Source organism: Sander lucioperca, chromosome 5, assembly GCF_008315115.2.
Source record: "Sander lucioperca isolate FBNREF2018 chromosome 5, SLUC_FBN_1.2, whole genome shotgun sequence".
NCBI lineage: Eukaryota > Metazoa > Chordata > Actinopteri > Perciformes > Percidae > Sander > Sander lucioperca.
This window is the reverse complement of record NC_050177.1, coordinates 19,647,495-19,668,070: the sequence shown is the minus strand read 5'-3', so window position 1 is coordinate 19,668,070 and position 20,576 is coordinate 19,647,495. Positions and strand designations below refer to the sequence as shown.

Sequence of the window (20,576 nt, the reverse complement as noted above, 5' to 3'; positions counted from 1 at the left end):
CATTAGCCTTCAACTGTGGGTCCCTTTCTTCAGGGTAACGAGAAGAAAATTGAGACAGGATAATTTCTTTTTCTTACCATTTTTAAATGCTCCACAATTTATCCCCATGTTAGTTACTATTTTCTTTCATTTCTTTTTTTACATAAATTCAAAGGAGCACTTGCCATGATTCGTTCTTGGACTATATATATATATATATATATATATATATATATATATATATATATATATATACAGTGCTGCTCATAAGTATTCATACCCATGCTAAAGTTGACTAAAAAAAAAAATCATCTTTTGGAAATTGATCTTAATGCCTTAATTAAAAAAATGAGGAAAAATCCAATCTTTAAGGACACCAATTTTCTTTGTGAATGAATAATGTATTGTAAATAAATAAATGTTCTTCCTTAAAATACAGGGGCCATAATTATACATACCCCTATGTTAAATTCCCATAGAGGCAGGCAGATTTTTATTTTTATAAATAAATAGCTGGTTTGATTTGCATTGATATGGATCTTATCTCAGTTAGCTATTAGGCTAACTGAGATAAAACCATGCCAATCTCTATGGTGAAGGGGATGTGATGATGTGGGGCTACTTTAATTCCAAAGACCAAGGGAACTTTATCAGGATGCATAGTATCCTGGATCCATGAAATAACTGGCCTTTAAACATAAAAAATCTGCCTGCCTCTATGGGAATTTAACATAGGGGTATGTATAATTATGGCCCCTGTATTTTAAGGAAGAACATTTATTTATTTACAATACATTATTCATTCACAAAAAAATTGGTGTCCTTAAAAGGTTGGATTTTTAATTAAGGCATTAAGATCAATTTCCAAAAGATGATTTTTGTATTCCTCTTTTTAGTCAACTTTAGCATGGGTATGAATACTTATGAGCAGCACTGTATATATATATATATATATATATATATATATATATATATATATATATATATATATACATACGAACACATGAGAACAGAAGGGAACCACAGATAGGTTGGAGATATTATTTGGCAATATTTTGTCAGAGTTGCTCCAATAACCTGAAATGTCACTAGTTCTGTTTTTACTTTTTTAAATCCCCATTTATGAGGCATACATGTGCAATAATATGCATAAATGTGGATGGTTCATTGGTCCATGGCTGTATTATCGCTACAACTGATGCCTTCCTCAGCTACCCATCTATTCTTGGTACTGCTTCTATCTTTTTAGCTTCCTAAGTACTTATCTCCGTTTCCTTCTCATCACTGTTTCTTCCCTCATCTGATATTTCTCCCTTTAATACATGCCTCCCATTCACCGTAACCGTTTCTCTTTCTTTCTAGCTCGATCGTTCTCCCACTCCTATTCTCCCTGTGTGATGTAAGAGCATTGAGACAGCCGCCCCAGTCTCTTTAGTTGATAAAATGGGTCACCCTAGCATTCTCCCTATCAAGGCAGCTTGCTAACAACACAAACTGTGACAGCCTTGTGCGTTTGATATCTTGAGATGCTACCCTCTGCCTCAGCGAGGGGATATGAATCACGAGCTCCCAGATAAATGCCAAGCAGCCCTAGAAAAATGGGCAAGATAATCCTCTGATCTATGTCCTTGTGAAGACCTATCCAGAGAGAAGCAGAGGAATGTCTCACCTGTCGGTCTGCTCCAGACTGCTTTTAGATCCCCTGGGATCACATGCCCGGGGAACACAGAGCAAGCAAAGTCCTCCCCTGCATAATGCTATCCAGCTCATCCTTATTCACATTTTATTTAGCATTCTGCTTCGATTAATGGCAGAACACACACTCTCCCTGAAGGGATGATGCTATTGATTGCTAAGGAAAAGGTCTGGAGACAACTTATCAAAACAGAAAGCAAATGATGATATTAAGCTTTTTTTTTTCAGTAACTAATGCAGTTTTGTTTGTTGCAGACAACAAAAGCAGAAATGCTATGATCATCATAATGGCCACATTGGAAAAATCACATAAAAACGGATCCAATTCTGTGCAGGAATGCCAGCATCGACACCTCTGCTCTCATTCTCCAGCTGTAGTAGCATAGATCTACTGTAGTAATGAGTGAATATTGATTTAGAAGATCCCTCTTATCTGACTGGACTTCAAAGGGATATTAGAAGCTTCACAAAAAGGTGTATTGAATTAATCAACTTCAGCTGGGAGTCATTATAGCAACCCTCACCCGTTTACAATCTTAACATGACTTTAGTGTTGTAGTGACCCCTTTGCCTATCAAAAAAAAAAGGCCAACACGGCGGCTGATTGATAGCCTCTTTGTTTAATAATAATTATAATAATCCCGTTTTATTTATATGGTGCTTTTCTACTCAAATACACTTTACAATAAAACATTAAGTACATTAAGCACACAACAAGCAAATAACTGCAGGTGAAAAGTAATATTATGAAATGTTGAAGGCTAACCCAAAGAGGTATGTTTTAGACGCATGCAGTAGATGACCATATAGGTATACGTGCAGTTTAGTCTCCCAAATTATTTTCCAAAAACTTGAGTGTCCCAAATGATGAGGGTCTTATTTGAGACAGGTTGCCCTAACCCCAACCCAAACACCTGTTAAACAGGTGGTTTAGCAGGTTCATAATTAAGGACATTAGCCTCTTTCCGACCAAGTAGTTACAGGAACGTAGTTATAGGAACAGTCCACTTCTAAACAGTTCTACTAACTACTCTCCCCCAAAACCGGTTTTCCCATTTGCGTTCACACTGGCCAAGTGGCCATAGGAACTGACCTTTTGTTATTATAACACAGCTGAAGTAGGAGCTGAAAGAGTTACAGGAACTGTGGCCAGAGGAACTTAATAATCCCCAAATTGGTCCAGTCGGAACAGGAGAAGAAAAGGGTTCTAGGAACGTTATGTTCTAGGAACTGCAAAAATCCCTCCGGTCGGAAAGCGGCTATTGTATGGGGAATTTGGGACACTAAACTGCACGTAGTAACTCCCATAGGGAATTTGGGACACTAAACTGCACGTATACCGACCATATGTCCAGTGTTAACAATACAAACCCAATTTATCTCTTATCGTTCATAATCAACAGAGTACAGCCGCTTTATCTCTCTTATTAGTCTATTTCCAAATCATAGACAAACAAAACGTACCGTCATTACCGCATGGTTAACAAACACTTTGCTTCTCCAGTGTCAGCAACACCTGTGTGCAGTTACCTCTATAATAATTATACCTTCAGTGTAATTGACAGTGCGCCAAGTGGCAGGAGGTTCAAAACAAACACAACCAAAAAACATGAACCAAAATGGCTCTTACAAGTGTATTGCTATCAGAGAAATATTAGCAACACATACTATTGTCATCAGCAAGCCCGCATTGTTGTCGTATTTTGATTGTTGGTGTTTGTTCACAAACAATGTACAGTAGGCTGTTTAATCTGTTCCCCGTTAAACCGGCTTGATTTAATATTCAGTGCTGATCTCTGTCATTGTCCTTTTTTGTTACACAGAGGGCTGTCCTGGTTTGTGCAATGGAAATGGTAGGTGCACTCTGGGTAACAATGGCTGGTACTGTGTGTGCCAGCTGGGCTGGAGGGGCACTGGCTGTGACACCTCTATGGAAACTGCCTGCAGTGATGTCAAGGACAACGATGGAGGTAAAATCACAAACAGCACACAGCAATGCCTTCTGACACTGTCCAGACATCAGCAGGGGCTCTTAGCTAGACATGATTAGACTTCTAGAAAGAAGCACCTCTGTGCTTGAGAATATACTGTACCCGCTTCAGGCTTTCCGGTTGTATTCGTATGCAGGTGAGGATGAGGAACTCAGTCAGTCAGTCAACTGGACAACAGGTTTTTATTAAAAAGCAGAGTAGCTGGCCTGAGGCCTCGAGCGTGCGCTGGCCCCAGGAGGAAGTCCCTGCTCTGCCCTCTAACTAGCCCCGAGCAGAGCCAGGCACACACACAGACCCAGCCAGGGGGCTGCGCCACTCAGGGGGCCAAATGGAAGACGTGACTTCCTTTTTTCCAGACCTTATTCTGGGTTTGAGCAATGTGCTAGAATCCCTTATATATACAGGGGCTGTTTGTCATCGTCCCCCCGTCCGTCCCCCGTCCCCCTACAATCACAGTACAGGGCTCTCCCTGGCAAGGAAGGGGTGTTGCTGGGGATTTGACTGACTCCTGACAGCAGGGTTTATTTTTATCACCCATCTGGCCAGATAGGCCCCTGAAAGCAAAGGGTAGGGAGTCCAATGACCCACTTTAGTAAAGTAAAGTGCATTGCACAGCAGCTCTTTTTTCTTGTCTTGTGTTATTTCATCCAAATTACACACAGAACACCGCAAGCAATTCTAGAGGTGTTCAAATGTTCTCCACAATGAGATGTACATAGCATGGTTCCAAGTATGTCGTAAGACAACAGCCAAAGTGAATAATGCCCCAGTGACTCCAATATATATATCCTTAGTTTCTTTTGCCAGGTGTGTGTCCAGGCTGTTGTTTAATTAGAGAGAGTGTGTGTGTGTGTGTGTGTGTGTGTGTGTGTGTGTGTGTCTGTCTTGTTTGACCTTGTCAGATGGCCTAGTGGACTGCATGGATCCAGACTGCTGTCTGCAGGCGACCTGTCACACCACCTCTCTGTGTGTTGGCTCCCCGGACCCCCTGGACATCATCCAGGAGACACAGATGTCCTCTGCACAGAGCAACCTGCAGACTTTCTATGACCGCGTGCACTTCCTGGTGGGCAGAGACAGCACCCACGTCATCCCTGGAGCCAACCCCTTTGATGGAAAGTGAGTGGCTTGTGCATTACTCTCACCAGACACCCCAGAATTCTCTTTTTTTTTTTCTGCATCGTCATTTGTTTTTCATGCGTCGTGTTCTTGTGAGATCCTTCTCATTCAGTTGAGTCAGTTAAATTAGTCATTGCTGGATTTAATTTGTTCCACGTTTGAATTCAGCTACTCAGGATGCTTGACATTGATTGTATACGCAGTTGTGTAGCTCTGCTCATTTCCATTGGAGTAAACAGTAATCTTAACTGAATTTGCATTATAGCAAACATCCCTCTTCTTTTTTTTTTTTTTTTTAAAGTAATGATATTTCAGATGCAAGCACAAATCACTCGGTGGTTTTCATTACGAAGGCCAGCAATTACAACGCTATTGTTATTGCACTGACAGATCTTAGCGAGTGTAAGATATTTGCTTCTTTTTTTTTTTTTTTTTTAAACCCAGAACAAATTGTCTGTGCGATGGAGGGGGAGGCAGCTTTAGTCAGTGGAAGCTGAAATGGGCAGGGACTGGTGGCATGCATAGCTAGAAGGATGATGGACAGATGATGATGGACAAACATAGAATGTGGCAAAAAGCAAGAAGCGTTCCCTTGCACGACAGGCATCTCATATTCATGTATTGTGATTACTTTTACTGTAATCCATCTGAGTCCCACTCCCAGAGGCAGAGCCCACGACACCCCAGCCATGGAATCTGAGGCGCTTTCATATCAGGCAGGAAGGCTGTCAACGTCCCATAAGATTCCCCTGCCTCTCTTTTCCTTTGTCTCCTTCTCTTTTCATCTTTAATCGCTTGTGAGGCTTGTGCGTCACCTTATTTGCATCCCACTTGCTTATGGATCTCTCTCATCTCGGCCTATTATGCTCCTGTGAAACAAACAGGCAGCACTCAAAACAAAAATAAATTGAGAATAAAATAAATTGAGTATATATTTCTCTGGTGATACATTTTATAAAATGGTGTCAAAAACAGCACACAAATCAAACAAACTTCACAGCGTGGTGTTGTTATTTGATGCTTTTTTACTTCTTTTTTTCAAAGATATGGCAGAAGGTTGTAGTTAAGACATAACTATTTTTAGTCCAGCAGAGCTGTAGCTCTGTTCTTGAAGGGAAAATTGATTTCAAAAGTGTCCCTACTCAGCAGGATCATTTCCATTGGTATCATTTGCAACAGAACACATTAGTATTGCTATCTAAATGTGAATAATGTGCTGTTAGCCACCCCACTGCTGTCCATCTTAGCTCATTGTTTGCAGTAAAACATGTTTGTTTTTTTGTTTTTTTATCTCTCCACTGTCCGTATTCAGCATGTGGCTCTTTTATTTCTAAGTTAGTCGTTTGCATATGATCAGACATCAGTAGTCAGTTTGCAGTTGGAAAAAGAAAAAGAATATCTATATGAATTACATCATCTGGCATCAATCTCCAAAGCCTGTTTTTAAACTATTTGTGTGGTAGTGTCAGCCGATACATGAAAAAAAGGTGCTTGTAACACACTTAGTGACATTTTCCCTCATTGACATTTTTCTGGCTTTCAAGAACCACTCAACATTTTGCATTTCTTCACTGGACAGGGGGAGAGGCGTTGAGTGAGGGTTGAGTAATACTCTTGTCTCTCTCACAAGAAGCTGCAGCCATAAATAAGTAAAATCAGGAATCCAGAGACGAGCTGCAAGATTGGAGGCCTCTGCTCACCTAAAAATATCAGTGATGATCTATTATTCATGCTTGGTATTCATTCCCCACCCACTGACAGATATGAGCGGTTATGACAGGGGGCTCTGGGCTTCAGATGAGCCTTAAGGGCGCGGTCTCAGCATCTTCCTGATATGCCTGCACTGGTCACCTGATCATCCCTTTATTGATCCATGAACCACTTCCTCATGCTAGTAGACATGTTGGAGTGCTATTTCTGATGTTTCCCACCACAAAAAGCTGCAAAGGTGCCACTGAATAAAGCATCTGCCACTGCATAAAACCTCTCAACTCTCCACCGTGACACATAATACAAGAGACTGCCAAGGCCCAGCTGTGGATGCTGACTAGAATAGTGAACAGGAACTTAGTCCATGGAACAATTTGGGCAAAGATTGATAGCTGGCTTATAAAAGCGAGGCAGAAGCCATTCGCTTTACAGGCTTGCACGTTCATCATTTTATATATAACTCTTTTGTTAGCATTAGGCCATTAGTGTCAGAAAATCTCTTGTTTGTTTTCTTCTCAGTGAGCTCTATCCTTTTTAGCAGCGTTATATATTTGGAGAGCTCTACATCTCTTCGTTTTACACTCTTCTGTGTGCTGGGAGAGGGCTGCAGTGACATGCTTATATTTGCATCAGGGTTTACCCTATAATCAAGTCATTTGTGTGGTTAATGATGTTTTTTGTTGCTTCTGCGGTGATGGTACCATTTATTAGCCTCGCTCATTGAAAGTTCTCTCTACTTAAGTCTGGCTTGCCTTTTTTATTTTGTCTGAAATACTACTGAACAGTTTACTTAAAATTACACGCTGATAAAGGGGGGTATTTTCCAATTTTGCGACATATTTATACTGTGTGACTGTTCAATTTTTTCAGACCAAAGGTTCAGTTTTATTAAAAGTCCTTTGTTTTCCAGAACTACACACCCACCTCTGCTGAAACAGGCAGTTTGTGGTTCATGAGCAGTAGGAGTAAAAACTCTTCTTCCATGTGCAATGACTCGGCTTAATATGCACATGTAATGTAGAATTTTTTAGAGATTGCTCCTGTGGTGTAAAATTGCGTTGTATATATTACATACATTTTACAACATTTTTGTACTTCATGTCTTTGTATTGGTGTCCTGTTTATTTGTATGTTGTTTGAATGTGTGTTTTTACCTTGCACTCCTGACTGCAGATCAAGTTTCCCATTTGGGAAAATAACGTGACTGAACTGAACACAGCGAAAAGTTGAGACAGATTCAAACTTTTAGAGAAGCGCAACCTGACGTCATGCTGCGGTGGCCAATCATGTGACCGGCGATCCGACTTGTCGGTCCGTTTTGAGGCGCCGTGCCTTCATGTGCGGTCGGAAATGTCGAGATCTATGAACGATCTGACGCAAAACAGTAATTGTGAAATATAAAGTCTACTTGTGCTACATTGGGGGGTTAAATAACAGGATGTCACATAAATGGCCCTTTTAAGTTACACTCCCACCAGTGTAAACCCTGCGGCGAATTGCCGGATCACTTTCTTTGGTCTAAACATGTGTGCCATAAGCATTACTAGCCCTCTTCATATCCAAACAACATACAACCTTGATCCTCGCACTCAATCAGAAGAGGTAGATACAGATAAAAAGTTAGTGAAGTGGTGCGGGGTACCAGTGTCATACGTTAACATAACTTACTTGACTTGACTAGACTAAGGCTGCGTCTCATTTCTCTGTCTTACCCCTTCCCCTTAGTTTTGCGCGTTCACGTGAGAGTAAGAGTAAGCCTTGCCATCCATAAAATTCCCTCTTTAAAAAACATAAACTAGAGATGATTTCCTGCTGAGTTCATTTATCACTACATGTCCTCCCTTTTCCCTGTATGATAAACTGGAGCTTGGAGATATTGTGAAGTCCCTTTCGACTTTGCGAATCCTCTTGGACTAGTAAAAATCTCCTACGGACGGGAAGTTTCTGCAGCGAATGCTTCACGCTTCCTTTGCCGCTCTTTCTCTCTGTTTGATGTCAATATTTAAATCATTTGTCTTGACAGCGAGGAATCATCTCCCCATGTGGCTCACAGAGGCAGGAAGGAGATAGTTCCACTTTTGCAGCTCCATCTGAAGAAAATGGGGATGATTGCCTCTTCAAACAAGACTCTAAAATAAACTGTCGGCATGAATGATTAATCATAGACAGCCAGGCCAGTGCTAGGTTAACTTTAGTAGTAATTCTATGTAAATACATCCAGATAGATCTTTGGGTTTGGGATTCCGAGCAGTATCCCCTTGCTTGTTTACAGTGCAGTGGTGGACAGCCAAGGTCTTCTGAAGGAGACCCGGCCTAATTAACATAAAACTGGGTTTCTGGGGACCCTGGGTAGTGTGGGGTGAATGCTCTTGCCTCTGGTAAGGACATGATGAGGGCAGCTACTAACACACTAGTGTTAATTGTTTCCAGTACGTGGCAGTGTTTAAGACCCAAATGTATTAAAAATAGCCATGGTCTGATGAAGAAGTGGCAGTGAGGCATTTGTTAGGGGACCCATTTTCTGCAAACGACTACAGAAACGGTGGCCGGCCATGAGTTGGGCCTTGCTAATGACACGGGCAGAACTCGCCGCGAGAGACGTGATACAGCAAGGTCTCAACTCATCAGTTCGGTAAGATTAAGAGGTGAATTTGGATGACTTCCCGCTATTGATTGGTGGGGACTGATGATCAGATCTAATTTATGCAGCTTCTGGAGACCTGATGTCAGTCTGGAAATCTGTCAAGGTCTTGATAACCAGCCAAGCAAGTCTTGCAATCTGCAGTCCTATTATTTCCCTCCCGTGCATTCTGTAATGGAAAAGATAAATCCTCTTTTTTTTAATTAGAGCGAAAGCAGAGTAAAGCTTCCTTATCTCATTATCCTTTCACCCTGGATAGAAAAACCTTTAGCGACACTCTAGGAGGCGTTAGGTTGTTCTGTTTCTGTACGCCTGTTTATTGTGTACAGTATTTCCTTATAACATCCATACTTACTGTATGTTGTTTTTTTTTTGTTTTTTTTTTACACTCTACTGTTCTTGGTTAAATTTCGAAAAGTCTCCATCATTGTAACTGTGTTGGTCTTTCTCACTCCCATGCAGCCATGCTTGTGTCATTCGTGGACAAGTAGTGACATCGGATGGAACACCGCTGGTTGGCGTCAACATCAGTTTCATCAACAACCCGTCCTATGGTTACACAATCACTAGGCAGGATGGAAGGTAAGAGCCCTTAGACACGCACATTCACACACGCACACACACACGTACACACACACACACACACACACGTAGGCACATGCACGCATACACATACACATGCACACACACACATGCACACACGTACAAACACGTACCAACACGTACACCTACGCACACACGGACACACACACACACACACACACACACACACACACACACACACACACCGAAACAAGGGATGCAATCCACATCCCACTAACCACTGCCTAAATATGTTGTACAAAGATGTGACAACGATATTTATAATATTGTCAAATAGTGTAGTTTAGCTGTGCTGAATTCTAATGATGGAGTAAAAAAAAAACAGTTGCGACTGCAAACTATGCTGCCATTGATCTGCTTTGTGCTTTCATTTGGTCCAATTTCCCAGTTCTCGGCTCAATTCCCAGAGAAACCAAACAAAGCCTTTCTGGTACACTCATAAGTTATGCTTCAGTAGCAGCAGGGAGGGCAAAGAATAAAATATGCCAATTCAAAGCAGCTCACTGGGGCTAGGAAACATAGTGCAGATGGACATTATTTATTTGACAATGGAAGATTTAGAGAATTAAGTGAGACATTGAAGTTTAGGCCACAGACCTGCTATTCATTTGCTTCGCATCTATCTCCTCTCTTGTTGTGGCTTAAAAATACTTTTTTGCCGTAGATGTCGTGGGTGAAAAAATAATCCTAAAGTTAATCAGTGGTTGTTATAAATCTATGTCCATAAAATAATACAAACAAATGCACGGATTGACGGAGATCATTACCACTATGTTCCTCAGGCTATTCCACAAACCTTCTGCCTCTGCAAGACACACACAACCTTGTCAATGAACTCATTGTCAAGATTCTTGTTGTTTTCTTTTTATCACAGTAACACAAGAACCCCTTTGGAGAAGTGTTGAAGTGTTCTAATGAAACAAGTGGGAAAAGTCTGAGTTTGCCTTTCTTTGAGCGACTCTATGCCAGCTAGAGTTTTTCAGCAATCTAGACAAAAAACTCAGACTCCTTTCCACGTGTTTCTTGGCGTGAAAGACAAAGGCCTGAGAGAAAAACGTTGGGTAGCATTGAATACGTTAACATGCACGTTCCACTATTATTCCAAATATGATAATATTCCAGATTTGGTACGGGTCATGTAAACAGCATATTCTGTTTGGATATTCCGAATAAGGCCTTTTTCCGAATATAGCATTTCCTGATTAAGACATGTGGGATATGCCGGTATTATTTAGGTTTTAGAGGCAGTCTTTGGACATGTATAGAGCACATTCGGAATCTGCGTCCTAATCATGGTTTTTACTGCAGTTTGTGACAGTTTACGGCCTCTTGCCTGTTTACGGCTTGCGTTCAGCTCTGTGCGTTGCTATGGTTGTTGGACACAAACCAACTAGCCAACAGTTTGCACGGCTGCGGTAGAGATGCATGCCCAAAGTAAAAGACCACACCTCTGGTCGGAATGGAGAAACACAGCTGCTTTTAACATTATGAAAGACTTTTTTCGATATGCGCAAACATCGCAACGCCGACCTTTTCTAGAAGGTGGTTAGAGCAATGAAAGAGGGAGGCCGTGTTTGCACGGTCGAACAAGTCCACCACCGGTTTTGCTGTCCTGTTTTGCACGGCTGCATGTAAACGGGAATATAAATTTTTTATTTTCATTAGCCATCCAAACGGAATATTGTCTATTTCGGAATAAGGGCAAACACTGGAATACTATGTGCATTAAACGTAGTCCGTGTCTCTATAATTTCTGTTCTTTTTTTAATATGTTTTTTGGATCAGGTTGCACACACATACAGAACACACTCACAACCTCCAATTCCTCCATATCTCTGATAGTAGTCAGTGTTAGTAAGGCCTTGTGGCAAACCAAGCCTCTCTATCACAGCACAGCATGAATTGGTGTTTGCTCTCCAAGCCCCACTTCCTCCTGACACTTTTATCAGTCACTGACACTCTAAAAGCCCACATATTGCCGCAGGTTTGATCTTGATCATTTTTGCTTCTCCTCATTTCTTCCATCTTTTTATCAGTCTCCCCTTTTTCCAACTTTTATAAAAAAAAAATCTCTCATCTCCACTATTAACCTTCCTTACTTATTTCATCTGCTCTCCATCCCTTCACGCTGTTCCTCCTCCAATCTCCCACTGCCCTTAAGCCTTTCCTTTCTGGGCACTGCTCTCTCACTTATGTCCTGTGCTTTCCTTAAGCCCAGGTCTCATGTCCTTTCCACTGCACTGGCTTCCCTCATCTCTATCCTTTTCCCATTTATGTTCCTTTTTTTGTCATGCATCACTCCGTTTTTCCCTTCGCAAAGCTCTATACTATTTTCTTCCTTCCGGCATATGTGTAAACACTACTCCATCTCCCAAGTTCCCCTGTAAACATGCCCTGTCTCCTACAACTCCCCTACAATCACTGTAAACTGGCTCAGTGCAGCGTGAAATCAGAAATGCACCTGTTCAGCCACTTAGAAATGGGAAAGCTGTCTCAACTCATTTTTATGATGTGTTCTTTATTGTCCAAGGGCTTAGTTTTTAAATTACCTTTTCCACTATCTTGAAAAGTTTTCTGGCCTAAATAAGATAGGTTAGTTTAGATTCTTTACAGCTGTGTAGCTATTTTTTCTGACTGGCTAAACATTGACACACACCTAATTCCTTTTATGTTTTTCTCCAATAATGAGAAGCATGCTGACGTGGATTCCAGCTTATTACATTATTGCATACATGCTTGCAAGAACCTCTAGTAGCCATTATATACATGGGAAATGCAGTGTACACTTGACTACTTGGCAATTTGTACAAAGATTCACCCTAACGTCCCAAGATGGCACTGTATAATGGCCACATCTCACATTTACTCATAATTATTATACTTTTTTGTTTCTTTTGTCATTGATTATATCTTGTATACACATGGCACCTTTGTCAAAGGGGCAGCCTGGTCTCACAGAATTCCGTGAAATGATCATGAACTGTTAACACAGCATTACGTGGTGGTGGCACGGAATGTATGAAAATTCCGTGTGGCCACCACGGAAAACAATGCCAATGTAAAGTCAATGAGAAGATGACGTAGCATTAGGAGCGACTGCGGTAGCGAGTAGTATGAAAGCCCGAAAATCCGCGTAAGGAGGTTGGATGGGGTGGTGGATAGGTCAAACATAGGACCTTCACCCAGGATACCGGGGATCGTGTCCCGCTTGACACGTTTCCTAAACCCAACCGTCCCGTTGTTGTCCCGCATATCGTTACTGTTTTCCTAAACCCAACCGTTTATTGTTTTCCTAAACCCAACCATCCCATTCTTCTTTTCTAAGCCCAACCGTCCCGTTGTTGTCCCGTGTGTCATGGAAATGTAAGCCCACCCACGACCTTTTCTTTAACTTAAGGGGCCGTGTTCATTTCATGGAATTCTTCCGTGGGCCCATCATGGAATTTTTTGCGATTCTGTGAAACGGCCACAGATTTTGCGTTAAGGGGCCGTGTTCATTTCACGGAATTCTGTGAGATCAGGTTGCAAAGGGGACACCAATGTGTTTACGTTTAAAGCGGAATTTCTCTATTTTTCAACCGGGACCATATTTTCCCATGTTTTTGTTTCTAAGTGACTAATGTGAATAGCATTTCTGCCTTTTAATAAATAAATGGTTAAAATGGCTACTGCAGAGCTGATGAACTATAAGGCGCAGTATATGGACCGGAGTGTTAGGATCCTTATCGTAGCTGGAGCACAACTAGCCACAACTTCAGCCTGATCGTATCCAAAGGTAATGTCTACGAAAGGCTGTGTGAAGTGTAGCTCGACATTTTGTTAGCCCAATTCAGAAATGCGCAATTGAACCCCTTTTTAGATAACACAAAGCTTCTCTTTCTGTTCTCCAAAACAACAAACTCACCCAGAACTCCTCTCTCCCCACTCTCCCACTGTCTTCAACATGTCACCTCGCGAGATTTCAGAACGAGACTTCACCATTTTCCCCCCAATTTAGTCAGACACTTAGAATAATAACGTGACCCTGTCAGTGGCAACAACAAGAACTTTAACGGTGCGCATATGCCCTATAGGGTTACATTACAGCCCTGTTCACGGCTGTTGGCTACAGGGCTATACTGGACCAATTTCAAAAAATGATGTTCCTGATGTTAGTCTCCTAAACACAAAAACATGGGAAAATAGAGCCAGGTTAAAAAATACCAAAATTCCCTTTTAAATACGGTTTATAAGTGAATGCGAACATATTGTAGTGGAGGCCACACTAGTGAATGAGGCCATAACTGAGGTTTTTATTAGTGAGGAACTAATACTAGTGTACTCTCACCCACTTCAAACACACATAGAGTGCCTTCCTCACCTATAACCATAGCATTTATGCAGTTTGTATTCCCCCCCTCCCACATGTGTGTCCTTGATTCACTTGAACATCAGTTAGATACTGTCCAGTTCATTATAAGTATACAATGGCTGAGAAATGATTGCATATAATCAGCATGAGCCACGCTGAGTTCATTGGCAGGGTTAACTCTTTGAGTCTGATGCATTCCCTGAGGGCACAAGCAAACAAGGCTGTTGTATGTAGTCTAATACGTTTTGTCACATGGCTTAAGGCTGTTGTCATGAGTGATAACAGCCAGTGAATCCCTTCATCGATTGGCCACGCTGCCCATGGTTACCTGTCCAGATGTGTTTTAAGCGTGTGTAGCCTTAGCCTGCGAGGTGTCATGCAGACTTACCGGCTGCAGTTGTATGGCTACTGACTGATCACGGCAACACAAGGGTGCGACTTTCACAGCCCCTCAATCACCACTGCAGCCTCTACTAATGGACAAACCCACACCCAACCAAGAGCGGACCAACCCTTTGTTTATTGCCACAGCCAATCAGATGTTTAGCCTCAAGGGATGTTCCATTGAGCAGATTCTTTATATAGTAGCTTAAACCAAGAGGGAAGTTACCGGATTTAGAAGCCACTATTTGGACCTGCTTCTTTACCTTTAATTTTGAAAAAAAAAAAGAAAAAAGATGCCTCCCGTGTGAGCATAAGGCCCTGTCTCAGGGGCCCGTGGGTGACCAGGTGCTAATTGGCTCTAAGAGAGAAGTGACAAGAGCTGCAGAAATCCAGTGCAGGTGCAGGCGTGCTGTTGTCACCATGCGGCAGTTAGAGAGGATGAAATCGCCACAGTGCAGCCTGTTTACTGAGACCCACTCAGGTCAGACCAGAGGCAGAGGCCCTTAAGCAACAGTAGATGGGATTGCATTGCAGGGCTTTTAGACTGATGTTAGAGTGGACAGCCTTCATCTAAGGGATCGATAGAGAAGTGGCGGCTGCCTCCATCCTGCAGCACAAATCTCTCTCTCTCTCTCTCTCTCTCTCTCTCTCTCTCTCTCTCTCTCTCGCTCTCTCTCTCTCCCTCTCTCTCTCTCTCTCTCTCTCTCTTACACACGCACACACACATAAATGTGAGCACAGGGGCAGTGCATTACACACGCAAAACAGTGAAACGGCGAAACAGTCATGTCTGAACTTACAGAATGCATCTACTATTTTCCGTTCTTCAAAGAAAACCTACAAATTATGATGTTAACTAAGAGATGGGCTTCTAACATTGTGATTAATCATCCCATTGTATGTTCAATGTGTGTCTGAAAGATAATGCTAAATAGTGGAACAGCATCCTTTCTTAACATCCGTCATTTAATAAAGCATGGAATGTATTACTGTTTGATCTGTTATAACAACCCTTAATTAGAAAATAATCATTATATTCACAAGTAAATTGTTGGTTTAATCCTCAACACACAACAGATTCCATGCATTGCTAATGGGATTTTTCACAGTATTTATTTTTGAAAGAACATATAATCCATCTTCACTGTATGTGAATCCACATTCCTCCTCTCTGACATTGTGCACATCTGTGTTCCAGTTTTGACTTGGTGACCAACGGGGGCATAGCCATAGCCCTGCACTTTGAGCGGGCTCCATTCATCACCCAGGAGCACACTCTCTGGTTGCCATGGGGACGCTTCTTTGTCATGGATACCATTGTCATGCGCCATGAGGAAAATGACATCCCGAGCTGTGACCTCAGCAGCTTTACCCGGCCCAGCCCCGTCGTGTCCCCGGCTCCGCTCACCGCCTTCGCTGGCTCCTGCTCCGAAAGGCGCACCGTCGTACCCGAAATCCAGGTGACTGCTCCGCTCTGCACCCCACCCTCTTCGCTGCCTTGCAGGTTGTGATCTACATGGGTCTCATCTCCAAATGATTCATGCCACACATCTGGGAGAGACCTTGAAAACTATTCATCAAGTACACGTGTACTAGTAACTCTGGCTCGTGGCAGTGCTGTGATTTTATCTCTCTGGTGTAATTGGTCTGTGGAACTTGGGCGATTTACAATGTGCATTGTACTGTCTCACTGCAAAGTGATGGTGATTACTTCACACACAGTAAACAGCCTGGACATTTTTAATTTCTCCTGGGTTGGAGTCTCCTACAGTAGATTAAGCATACAAGTACCACTGGAAAGGATTTGCTTTTAGTGTATACTTATGTCTACAGGTGCAGTGTTTTCCCTAGGTTTGTGGAAGACTTAGGTGCATGTATTATTATATATCCTCCCTTAAGAAAATGTTACGTTTTTCAATTTTAAAAAACAAAGTGTGATTTCACATCATTTAGGACCATTAATAATACCGTAGCTGTGTCTAAAACGTTGGAAAGGCTAGAACAGATAATAAATAAATAAAAGTTTAAAGACAAAACTTGCTAAAGAAGTCCACTGGGGACCAACTACAACCATTATATCTGAGAAAAATCATTCAATTAGTTTTGATGCTCACATTGATTTTACATTCATTCAGCTTAGGTGCTGCCCAAAATGGCTTGGGTGCTGCACCTAAGCCTTATAATGGTAGGGAAAACCCTGATGTGTAGTGTATGTGTCTTGTTTGTGCATGCACACACTTGCATGGGCTCGTGTGCTCAGGTCAATGTGTGTCTGCTGTATGTCTAGAAGGCATCTCGGTGCCCTTCTCTAATTACTTTGTCTCTGACTTTGCTTCAAAAGATTAATGGCATATCAGTGAATTTAGTATGCAGCCCTGTCTATGTATAGTAGCCTTGTTTTTGCTATTCCTTGAGCTGTAAGAGTAAGAGTACCATACAGGGACATCATCCTATTTACACTTGTCCTCATAAAATGGAATTCTGATCAATTAACCTGGCATGGCCACACTGTGAGTATTTATAAAAATAAAAAAACACATAAGTGGCATGTCCTCTGACCAATGCACCGTTGGGGAGATGTTTAATTGTTACTTGACATCTTGTTCTGTACCGCGGAGACAGGCGACAAGAGGTCACTTAATCAGAGCAAAGAGAAGTTGGTCAACCAAACCAGTGCTGTCAACCCTTGGTCTGAAATACAAACACTGTACAATGACTGCTGACACCTACAGTACTCAGCCCCACTACATTGTATGGCTAAGGTGCAGCACCTGCTTTTCCAACGTTTTAGACACTGACGTGGTAGTAGTAATAACGGTCCAAAATGATGTGAACATTTTCTTGAGATGTTCACGAACCGAGAGAAAACACTGGTACTGTTGAATCAAGAGGTTACAGGTCTGACCTCGGTGGAAATGCCCAAGGCCACATTGTCTGTTGTCTCTTTCTAAACCGATTTATTACTCCTATAAATTATCGCAGTGCCAGCTCCGAGCTCAAGGGCACTCCTGTGATGCCATCATCATATGGATTGCAAGGAAGACTGTTGTCCTAATGAAGGACTTGCCGTTATTAATTCAATTATGAAAATACTCACTGGAGTACATAATGAAGAAATCCTTCACTGGATTCCCTGTAACGCATGAATGTAATTGTCCTCTAATTGATGTCTCTAATCTTCCCATGGGTCCAGCTATTTGGCTGGAGGCAAGGCTATGAAAATATGTAACAAAGGTTGCAGTGGCCACTGACCAAAAGGAATGACAAATTGATAATCTGCGTCAAATAAAGGACATGCAGAGGCATGTTATTAATCCTACCTTCGGCACTGAATAAATGAGATTTCTAAGCTCTTTGATATTTACATTGTTTGCTTTCTGACATTTATGAGCTGCCTTTTCTGTCCACAGTCTCTGCAGGAGGAAGTGCCCATACCGGGGACAGAAATGAATCTCGGCTATTTAAGCAGCAGGACTCCAGGTTACAAGTCAATATTGAGGGTGACCCTCACCCACTCCACAATCCCTTTCAACTTGATGAAGGTTCACCTCATGGTGGCTGTGGAAGGCAGGCTGTTCAGAAAGTGGTTTTCTGCAGCCCCCAACCTCTCGTATGACTTTGTGTGGGACAAGGCTGACGTCTACAGCCAGAAGGTCTATGGCTTGTCAGAAGCTTTTGGTAAGTTACTTCTTACTCTGCTTCTACTGTTTCCTCATTGCAAGTCTGGGTTTAGCTGTGTGTGTGTGTGTGTGTGTGTGTGTGTGTGTGTGTGTGTGTGTGTGTGTGTGTGTGTGTGTGTGTGTGTGTGTGTGTGTGTGTCTATGCCCATTCTGAAATTCTAGTACTGTATTTGCAAGCTAAAGGTGTTCAATTTCACTGTCCAGTGCCAGTAAATGATTTTACAGCGGCAGAGATTAATTGATTAATCGATTAGTTTTAAACTATTAAATTAATCTGCAACTATTTTGGTATTAGATTAATCGGTTTGAGTTAAAAATCTCTGATTCCAGCTTGCTAAATGTGAATATGTTCTAGTTTAACTATATTTGTGGGGGTCCAAAAACAGGGAATACAGTATACTTGTGGGGTCAAAATGCTGGACCCCCACAAGGTTAAAGGTCTGTTTGAGGGTTAAGACTTGGTTTTAGGATTAGGGTTAGAATTAGGTTATGGTTAGGGTGAGGGTAAGGGTTAAGGTTAGGCATTTAGTTGTGATGGTTAAGGTTAGGGTAAGGGGCTAGGGAATGTGTTATCTAATGTGACGGGTCCCCACAAAGATAGTGAAACGCAGTGTGTGTGTGTGTGTGTGTGTGTGTGTGTGTGTGTGTGTGTGTGTGTGTGTGTGTGTGTGTGTGTGTGTGTGTGTGGGTGGGTGAGTGACATTGTCTCTGTTTTTATAATGTTAAGTCTTCAGCCTGCCGCTTACACATAATCTCATTGTGCATGTGCCCTGCAGATAAGTACCACCATGTCCACTCAGTGCCTGGCTTAGATGCTTTTAGTGTAACATTGAATTGATATACAAATAAAGTTTGTTTGATTGATTGATCGATTGATTGATTAATAATGCATTTTTATTCAATCCAAAATGTGTGGTTGACTAATGCTAGCTTTATCGTTGCTTCTTCCCCTAGTATCTGTGGGCTTTGAGTATGAGTCATGTCCAGACCTTATTCTCTGGGAGAAGAGGACTGCTGTTCTACAGGGCTACGAAACCACGGCCTCCAAACTGGGAGGATGGACTATAGACAAGCACCATGCTTTAAATATCCAGAGTGGTGAGTCAACTAGTGATCCCTTCTTCTTTTTTTATTCCTGTTCATAGCCACTCGTTCATTAAAAAGTCTACTCAAAAGATCATTTGATATTGCAAGAAATCTTAATTTTAGAATGTATTCCATACATACACCTGTGTGCCATTGCATTTGTACCTGTTTAAGGAATCTTCTAAGAATTTGCATCGGCGATGAAAAAGAACATGGCATAATGCAGATCACTACGTTAATATCAGCGAAAATCAAGAGACAACTATTTATGTTGATTTACATTGGAAACAAGCATCTGGCATGTATTTAACTAATAATGAATTTAAATGTCATTCAGACTCAATAAAAGGCTTTACTTGTTAAGATGGAAATATTGCATGGTGTAAGTCTTCACATTTTACACATACAGTCTCATTGTGCATGTGCCCTGCAGATAAGTACCACCATGTCCACTCAGTGCCTTGCTTAGATGATGCTTTTAGTGTAACATTGAATTGTCCTCCCTGTCTCCACCATTTTTAGGCTTTTTCAATTCAGTCATGTAGCCTCAGAAAGACTTTTTTATTACCACTGTCCGCTTTTAGGTGAGGAGGGTCAATTTTGTCATTGCAAGCAAATTACTCCTGGAAGGCAGGAGTAGGAATGAAGAGAGGAAACCTTTGGGCAGCCCCTGTCACTAGCTAGGCTTCACAGTCTGTTTGTGTGTGGAAGGGCTAATCAGAGGAGATGAGGCATACTCATATGAAAATTGCGCAGGAAGGTGGCAGTTTGATCCGTCACACTAAACCTGCTGAGTCTGAACGTGCTGTCCGGAGGAGGGAGAGAGCGGCTCGTTGCCCCCTCACCATCTCCACCGCCAGTTTGGCTTTGGCACGTCCATGTCTTGTTCATGCCCAGCATTTTAAGAATCATCCCTAATTTAATTGCTGTCAGTCTGCTACTCCCAGCAGCAGCAGCCCCACAGATTAAATCAAGTCCCAGGAAGGAGATGCTTGGCTGATCTTTTCTGATAGACCAAATGCTGTGCTGTTCAAAGAACTCAGGTCACCAAGAACCATCAAAAGTATGAAAACTACTGCAGACACGCAGATGCTGCATTTCAAATATGATTATATTGATTGGGCAGCAGGAACATCTTTACATTAACATATTTGAACATTTTCCAAGAGTTGATTGGCAACGCTAATGGAAACATAGCGTGCATGTGTGTGTGTGTGTGGGTACATGCCCGAATGCCTTCACATGAACTGCACTCATATGTCTCTATATTTGTTGATGCGCAAAGCAGGTCAAGTTAGAAATTCAGGCACAATGCCATTTTTAATCGGGGAGAGTCA

The 20,576-nt window shown here is 41.9% G+C and overlaps 1 protein-coding gene across 12 annotated transcripts in view; it reads left to right on the top strand.

The window, feature by feature from the left end:
• tenm4 (teneurin transmembrane protein 4) overlaps positions 1-20,576 on the top strand; it is a 196,252-nt gene that overhangs the window by 122,073 nt on the left and 53,603 nt on the right. For all 12 annotated transcript variants that reach the window (XM_036001173.1, XM_036001170.1, XM_036001169.1 and 9 more), the window contains 6 exons: positions 3,498-3,644; positions 4,568-4,784; positions 9,598-9,717; positions 15,672-15,933; positions 17,884-18,151; positions 19,108-19,251. In XM_036001173.1, coding sequence (XP_035857066.1) covers positions 3,498-3,644; positions 4,568-4,784; positions 9,598-9,717; positions 15,672-15,933; positions 17,884-18,151; positions 19,108-19,251 — 1,158 coding nt within the window. The remainder of the gene's footprint in view (positions 1-3,497; positions 3,645-4,567; positions 4,785-9,597; positions 9,718-15,671; positions 15,934-17,883; positions 18,152-19,107; positions 19,252-20,576) is intronic.